Source organism: Acipenser ruthenus, chromosome 4 (genome assembly GCF_902713425.1).
Source record: "Acipenser ruthenus chromosome 4, fAciRut3.2 maternal haplotype, whole genome shotgun sequence".
Taxonomy (NCBI): domain Eukaryota; kingdom Metazoa; phylum Chordata; class Actinopteri; order Acipenseriformes; family Acipenseridae; genus Acipenser; species Acipenser ruthenus.
The window spans coordinates 68,512,650-68,521,722 of record NC_081192.1 but is presented as its reverse complement, the minus strand read 5'-3'; the positions used below and the strand labels follow the sequence as shown (position 1 = coordinate 68,521,722).

At 36.5% G+C, this 9,073-nt stretch overlaps 1 protein-coding gene across 1 annotated transcript in view; it reads left to right on the top strand.

Annotated features, from left to right (window-relative positions):
• The first annotated feature begins 743 nt into the window (after positions 1–743).
• LOC117400378 (elongation of very long chain fatty acids protein 2) overlaps positions 744–9,073 on the top strand; it is a 48,852-nt gene continuing 40,522 nt past the window's right edge. The window contains exon 1 of the mRNA XM_034000249.3: positions 744–902. Within this exon, the coding sequence (XP_033856140.1) occupies positions 900–902 (3 nt within the window). The 5' untranslated portion in view covers positions 744–899. The remainder of the gene's footprint in view (positions 903–9,073) is intronic.

The following is a 9,073-nucleotide window of genomic DNA, read 5'->3' as shown; positions in this document are numbered from 1 at the left end:
TACATGACCAAATATCTCATAACAAAAGGAATACTTGACGGTCGCCGGCTTATTTTGAAAACCCTGACTAATAAAGCTTTTTTTCTTGCTAACAAAATCACTGTCGAACATAACTCAAGAAGAGTTTTTTTTAATTCTGTTTTTTTGTTGTATGATGTTGCATGAGAAATGCTCAGTTCTCCGTATATTACTTTTTAGCTTTCCTTGAGCATGGTGATGGAACGCATGATGCTTACATTTCTAGGTGTTAATCATCTACCAAGATATATTTTAAAATAAATTCTTCCATATTAAAAAAAAAAAAAAAAAAAAAAAAAGATTCTTAATATTATTAATGCAACCAGTATGACCAGTCTTTATGCATAGCTATACATTATATCAGGGTACATCTTAAAACAAGTTTAATTGACAGGGTAAAATACAGGTATATTAAAAAACAGAATGTTTTTTTCTTTGTTACATTTTCTTTTGCTTTCCAGGGCTAAAGTGGTTAATAATCTACACACGTTTTCAAGTCCCCACCATTGAAAACCCAGCGTGAAGCCAAAGCATAACTTGCTTCTCTCGCTGTATGTCTCCTAACACATTGTGAAAATGCAAAACCCACCCCTTCAAACCATCCAGTCATTCCATGGCCACACCGCCAAGGTATGGTTCGATTCCCTTTCCATTGTTTTTGGAACGTGATCCCGCAGAAGCTTGTCTCTTGATTGGCTGTAGTCTCTCCCTCTCTAGTAGTGTATTTTGTGCAGTCTGGTTGAGTGACGTCTCCCTCCACATCACAGTCTGTACTATCGCTACAGCAAGAAGCATACGGTAAAACAGATACCGTGGACAGCGCACCACCTGTCTCGAAACCATAGTCGTCCACTTGCAGGCGGGTTACAGCAACAACAATAATGGTAAGAGGATGCATTTAACAATTTAACATGCAACTTGACTGTTTATTACTATTTTTTTTGTGGGTAAAATAAATCTATACTGATGAAAATGCGTGTGTCGCTGAAACATTAGTATGACATCGGTTTATATTTTCGGTACACTTAACTCTTAGAAATGGGGAGATAGCTTTGTGTAAAGCGTCTCCTTTAGAAAAATGCAGTCGGGGTGATATTGAAAGCACAGACTTGTATAACTGTATACAAGAACAGTGTAGTAGTGTAGTACAGAGCTGAGATTGTGCTCATGTTGTAAAGATTCATCCCGCTTGTATTCTAATCCAGTTGCACCATTTAAACATACCCATATAATTCGATTAAACAAGGTTTCAATTAATTAAATAGATCTATACGCAATTATTATTTTGCCTACACTGAAAAAAAAGGTCTAAGTTGCTGCGAAAGCCTTAGGTGAATTGTTTTACAGTCTGATGCAGTTTGTGTGGACTGTTTCCCAACCAACAGTAGTGTACTCGTTCCTACAATGATAACACCCTTTAAAAATGTATAAGTAGCTTTACAATGCTTTACCTTAGGCTACACTGTGTGTGTGTGTGTGTGTGTGAGAGAGAGAGAGAGAGAGAGAGAGAGAGAGAGAGAGAGAGAGAGAGAGAGAGAGAGAGAGAGAGAGAGAGAGAGAGAGAGAGAGAGAGAGAGAGAGAGAGAGAGAGACTGAATGATCGAATGGGATAACATAAGTGGAATGACATGCTTACCTGGACTACTTAATCAAAGACCAACAATAAAGTTGCTGAATTATTAAATACATACCACATTTGAATAAACATCAGCCTGTTATTGTTGCATTTTGACTGTACCGTTTCCACCAAATAATATTCTTGCATTCTTTTTAACCTATTAGCAGTGTTTAGTCTAGTTGGGAATATGTTGTGTATAATTTGTAGACTTCATTTAAAATTGTGCATTTTGACATCCAGAATGTATATTTATTTAGACTTCACATATAAAATGCTGATTTACGAATATCTGGCGTGTGTGGGTAAAATCAGACGGCACGGATTATAAAATTAATAAATAAATAAATAAAAATGAAACCCCACTTGCCGTCTAGGGATATTTTGAAAGCTTACTATATACAACTCTTTTAATGTGCATTTTGCAATCAGTCTTTGGGGTTAAAAAGAATAGAAAATACCGTAAGTCATCTGTGTATATTGATTGGAATTTATTTGCTTATGTTGACATTTACTTTTGTATGTATTTTAGTAGGTACGATTGTAGGCTATAAATACATACATTTCAAGTGCCATTTGTGTTTGTAGTTGTTAGTTATTATACATGTATACCATGTATGTAACACTTCATTATATATTTATTAAGGTTTTAAAATTAAGATATAGCTCCCTACCCAATACACAATTTGTTTATAATTAATTGCTCGGTGAATTCCTCTAATCATGCATTTTCTCTGGTACTCTTTGCTCACCTCCGCGATAAATAAACTCAACATGATTAGAAGTAGCCACCGAACACTTAAAGGATTATAAGAACATTTTATATGCATACAAACGTGTGAAGGTGAAACTGTACATTGTATATAAAGTGTGGGGGAATACGTTTAGGCAGATTCCATGTCAATGATCTCGATCACATTCCTAGTGGATCTGTGTGTTCTTGTATGCCTGTTCTTCGTTCTTGTGTGGATAAGGCACAGGTGTTAAAAGCCAAGGACACATTGCAAATCCGCAATCACCTAAGGAAACTTTATTGTAATATCTAATATGCCGTTTTCTATACCAAGATTTCAGTTGTATAATTCAAATAACATCTACAGTAGAGGTCAGATGTCTATAATGTACGTATACAGAATTCAGATAATTTCTTGGTAGTAACATTACACTGGGTGCAAATAATGGTATATCAGTTTAGCAATACAACAAACTTTCTGTAAGGTTACAAATAGTTAAAACAAGTGAATAAATCTCCTTCATAACCACAAGTATAGAAAAGGCTAAAATCTTTTCATAACTACAAATATTGAATTATCTAGGCTGTCTGTAAGAAATTAACTCTGGTCCTGTACACTCTCTCTCTCTCTCTGTATCGTCAGCCGCTGTTCGTTAAATTTCTGTTTTGTTAATTAAAACCCTACTTTTCCAAGTGCAAATTAACTCTGTGATAAATTATAACAATTACCATGGATTTGCTTTTAAATTCTCACACAAACAAAAGAAATAGTCGCAAGAAGCACTGCTTGTTAAGATATTAACATTATTTTGTAAATCAACAAAATTTCAGAAATCACATTAGGTTGATTATTTAATAACAAAATAGGCATAATGGCAACTTGAAAATGCCTAAATCAATGCTACATACCGATTTCTTGATTAACACTGGAGTTATAATTTACGACCTTTTGAAAATCCTGCCCACAGTGTCAAAGAAATTCAAACTTTTATACATGTATACAAACTATATTTTAACCCTTAAATTAATCTGTATTTTTTTTGTCAGTTCCGTTGCGCAGGTGAGGTCAACAACACAAACATAAAATAAATGTGCAGGTAGTTTTTTGCAAAATGTAAAAAACTAAACATTCCAGTAAAAAACTGGTGTGTGAAAGTTAGCTAACAGTTACTTTAAATATACTTAATTCCCAACTTCAGGTCTGTGTTCATACCATAGGCACACACACATACGTTGCTGTTACACTACTCACAGATTCAACTCAATTCAACCCAAATAATGTCCAAATAATACACACCGCTCACCCTCCTTTCCAGAGTACAAGCTTCACCACAGTGCAGAACTGAGAAATTTAAACTGACAGAGCAACTTATTCAACAAATCCACACTTCCAAATAAAAACTACTATAAAATGCTTTCATAAGCCCGATTTGCACAGGACTAAAAATCACCACATAAACAGTTGGATTCTGAATTAGTCCTGACATTGGTGAAATGTAGTGCCGTGCGAACCATCCATTTCTTTTCATCCCAGATCATTTTCTCAGAGGTGCTTTGATTTTTTTACAGGACTTATGCAAAATTTGAAAGCGTCCTGTGTCTTTTAATTCCCATGTGAATCGACCAAGTCAGTGTTATGTTAGAATTGATACAATCATTTTCGGGGTATTCGCCTCAAAGCAATACCAGCCTTTACAAAAAAAACATAAAATAATATTTCAATTGGTACGATTTGTCCTGAGGGCGAAAATACAATACATAATGGAAATACATAGCACTCAAGGGACGAAATGGTTATTCTAGCCTTTGGAAAGGCTGGAAAGTTATTTACATCAAAATTACATTTCATTTTTAATTTACCGACTTTCCTTGATGACAACTAATCCCCGTCTGGGAGGTTACTAGACATCTCTGCTTTTGACCAGCTCTGAGGACACCTTTTTTAGACTCATGCGAATCATGCTACAGAGCAAGATTGAGGTGTATTGTCACAGTTGCAAGTCATAAACACACATCTAACGTTTCTCACTATGTATTTCAAATATTGAATTTCAAATAAATGAATACTATTTTGACAGCGCCTGCACTGCCGGGTACATTAGTCTACCACAGAAGCACATTGATTCAGTGTACAGTACTATAGAGTCTGTAGTGTAGTGTAGCGCAACCTTACCCTTTTAATGTGGTGGTGGGCGTGAACGCAAGTGGTTTTGTGCAGGACTGAAGACCGGCGCTGTTTCTTATTTTGTTTATTTTGAAATGTTCTGTTTTAATTGACCTGAATTATATATATATATATTTTTCTCCAGGGCCCTCTTTGAGGAAGCGGGCCCCGGAGAGCCATCCTGGCTGCCATAAACATACATGTATGGCTGGGTACACCCCGCCCCTGTGCGTATTATGTTTATTTTGTCTTATGTGTTGTTATTATTTAAAGTGAATGTTTGGTGTGCATGGGTGTTTTAGGTCAGCATGGAATGGAGACCAGGCACCACTGTTTAAAACAGCGGATCAGCCGCTCATCAGGGTTGGCTATTCAGAGGTGGAATGAGAAAGCTAGAGAGTAAGCTTTAAAAAATATATAACAATTGCTACTTGTGCTGGCTTTACACCAGCATGGTACTTGTTTTATTTAGGGTTTGTTCAGTGTTTGTTTTTGTGTGTCTGTTTTGGCCACCATGCTTGTTTTGTGTAGTTATGATATAACCCATACAGTTAAAAATGCAGCTATATTTCTAATCATTATCAACCTTTATTTAGTCCATTGTGGTTGAATTGAAAAGGCAGATGAAGAGAATACTGTTAAGTGGCTGATGTACGCGGCCAATTGTGATGTCGCCATTTTGAATGGACTTTGCAGGTGAATGGAATTCCAAGAGGTGCCTCAGCTATGATTTTTTTAAAGCAGGTGATGTCAGCCGTGATGATATGGAGAATGCAGCACGGTAAAAACTAAAAGTGGTGTGATTGATGTCATGAATACGGTTTCTCCATGATGTGTAGTGGAATACAGAAGGCGAAAACTGCACTCTGAGATACTGAGCAGTCTATAATTAAAGGGAAAGTCTGTTGCTGAATATGCACTATCAACTGTACAACACTTCTTTCCTAACTTTTGTATTTAAATTTAAGCATAACTACACATATGTTGAACTGAGTCATTTAAATTGTCACACAAGTCTAGTATCTCTCTTCGACACCAAACCTTGTTCCAGCAGACACGAATAACACAGCTTATGACTGATAGCCATTTTAGAACAAACATTAAAAGACTATTCAGTATCATCAGCCAATTAGCTTCCCGCTATGGCGGGAATCTAATAGACAGTAGATGCTGAAGCATCACCGCATCACCTGTGAATCAAATTTTGAATCAATCCACGCAAGTGCCGGCTTTTTCATTTTGACTTGCTGTATTGAAAGCTCAGTTCACATCTATTGGACAGCAAGTACTAAACTAAGACACATTTGGTCCAAATTTATTTTATTATCCACCAAAACCATCAATACTTTCCACCGAAAAAAGCAACCAGTCTTGTACCTGCAACTGCCGAGTCAGCCAATCACAGCCTGTCAGCTCAACTGCAGCTCAGACAGCATCTTTCAACAACAAATCCAGACATGGAAATTCAGTAATATTGCTCCATTCAGATATCTAGCACTGTCCACATAAACTATAAGCAGCTCTCACAAGTAAAACAAGTAATTTGTTTAAAGGGTACATAAGGACCTTTTTATTTTATTGTGTTACATGTTCCCATGTGTTGCTACAACTGTTTATGTAAGGTGTGTGTATTGTTTTAATTTTTTTTATATTTTTACCACTTTTTTAAACTTTTAAATTGCATTCCCTGCCTCAAGATGGCTTCCCATGTACCAGCATGAACCTCTCAGAACTACATTTCCCATCATCCTCCTGCTCACTGGTAAATCCAACTCAGTTACATATGTGAGCAGTTGATCAGGCTTACCTGATCAACTACCAGTCACATGCCATCCTGATAATGTGTCGTATTCTCACACTGAACGGGGTTCAATGAAAACGATGCTGCTGCCACAACTGTTCCAAAGAGTAATACCCTAAACCTTAATTTAATTCAGGCCCTTCCTAATGTATATACATATTACCACAAAACTGATGAACTTACATTTGTTTCTTACAGTTGTACTTTACCTCAGCAAATATTTCCATGGCTTCCATCAAGTAGTACCATCTCAAATCCAAACTGCGTGTTGTGTCCAAGGACAAAGGTGGTGGCTCAGTTTGAGAACTCTTAGGCTGCAGATATGGTTCATCCATCAAGTTCAACTATTTTTAGTTTATCAAATGGCATTTAAATTATTACATTTTGGAATATTTTGAAAAAAAAAAATACATTGTGATGTAAACTTCCTCTTCTAAAAAATGGTTGTGATGTTGCTGCTGATATGTGGGTGGAACATTTTGAGCCATTCAATGAACATTGTAGTTATTTTTTACAAGTTCTATAACAGTTTAACTTTCCTTTTATACAAAATGTAAACCTTTACCAGCATTTTGTTGAAAATACCTTGGTAAATATGTCCCTTTTGTCCTATTTTTAAAATTTCTTAACTCAACACCCCTAGACCAATATTACTTTACTGTGCTAAAACATAAGGACTGGCATGGGTTTTCCAACATGATGAGTAACATGGACCATTGCTTTGTACTGTGAACTCATAAAACCATTTTCCAGACATGGTTCACTGAAAGATTGCTTTGTTGTCAGTTTATTTTACTGTAAACACTGGAATCTGAACTGTCAGGAGACAGCTTTTTATAATGGTCGTTACTTATGTCCTAGAATTGGACAGAAAAGAAACCAGTGAGCAGCTTACTGGTATATTTCAGTATCTGTTTGCAATGTATGTTGGACGGCAGCCATTAGAGCTGGCAGAGGTTACTTTAATGAATGCATTTTTTTTGTTGTTTTTTTGGAAAGCATTGTATGGAAGTTCACAAGCTCTAGCTGTGTGAGCACGTATAGTAAAGCTGAAGTAAAGCAGATTCATTTACATGTACATGACGTTCAGTTCCACCAGCATTAGGTCATTATTATTATTATTATTATTATTTATTTCTTAGCAGACGCCCTTATCCAGGGCGACTTACAATTGTTACAAGATATCACATTATACATTATTTCACATTATACAGATATCACATTATTTTTACATACAATTACCCATTTATACAGTTGGGTTTTTACTGGAGCAATCTAGGTAAAGTACCTTGCTCAAGGGTACAACAGCAGTGTCCCCCACTGGGGATTGAACCCACAACCCTCCGGTCAAGAGTCCAGAGCCCTAACCACTACTCCACACTGCTGCCCCTTTTCAATGCAAAGTGCTAAAACTTTGCATTGAAAAGTAGTATTCACGTATGAGGCTTGACCCTCCCCCCACCCACCAACATATTTGATAGAACTTAGCAACAATTACTTATTAGTTGTATAAGATGTACACAGAGTAGACTGTAATTTGTCTGAAAGCATTTTGCAATGAAACATAAGCTTCCTGCACAAAGTTAAAGCATGGGCATTCATGTATTATTAATTGGAGGGCTTTTGTAAGTAATTACTTGCTGGATAATAGTTGATCGTGACAGGACCATGTGAGATCAACCATCTTTGTTCACAGTTTCTGATGTGTCAATACTGGCACCACAATCTGCTTGTACTAAATATACAGCATTAGTGTACACATTACATACATTGCTACAGCAGGATGGTAATATAAGGGTTTGCAATGTTTATTGTTTTGTAACTTCTGTATTTTTATGTTTTAAATATTTACAGTCTTGTTAAAAAATTAGATTTTAAATAGAGGTGGAATAAAATACATGTAGACTCTTCACAAAGGCCTTCAGACAGAACTGAAAACATACATGTGCATATTATTGTACTGTACACAGTAATACAATATATTCATTGAGAAAAAAGAAAGAAGGAAAAAAAAGTAGACTCTTTATTGAAGCTGTACGATCTAAAGGCCTCAAACTTTGTAACCCCTGTGTACTGGAAAAACTCATGTCAGCACACATTGTGGTTTCAATAACATATTTACCCAAAAAGTTACTGTGCTCCACATCCTGTAGATGTCCTGTTTTAGTTCTGTCTAAAGACAGATGAGCATAAATTAGCTTCTTGCCAAGAAAATGTACTGTTCCCATTTCTGCAATATTAATGGATGCTGTTGCTAAGCTAAAACACATTTATCAACTAATGATTGGCTTGATTTACAGCAGAGATGCACAATTGGCGGACCTCAGTCCGGGTCCTGACCGAGTGAAGGTTCTGTCTGGACCTCGATACATTTCTCATAAATAATTGTTACATTAAATACTGATGAAGCAACCCTTTTTTTCAATGTACACATACTGTGCTGTCTCAGCGCAGCTGGGAAGGTCCCAGACAGCGCCCCATACTACTGTGTGTTGTCCAATCATGTGCGTTATTTAAATCACTTCACGAAACTCAGCCAATCAAAGCGAATGTTTACAATGCATGTTAGGAGACTGATGTTGTCAGAGAGAGAGACAGCGAGAGAAGCAAAAGCGGAAGCGAGAGGAGAAATTATAGAATGGCGTGCGCAAAAGTCAGGAAAGTCGATAGAGAAAATTGAGCTTTCAAAGAGGAGTGGACAGACAAATATGCCTGTGACGGGGGACTGCCCCGTCTTTATGA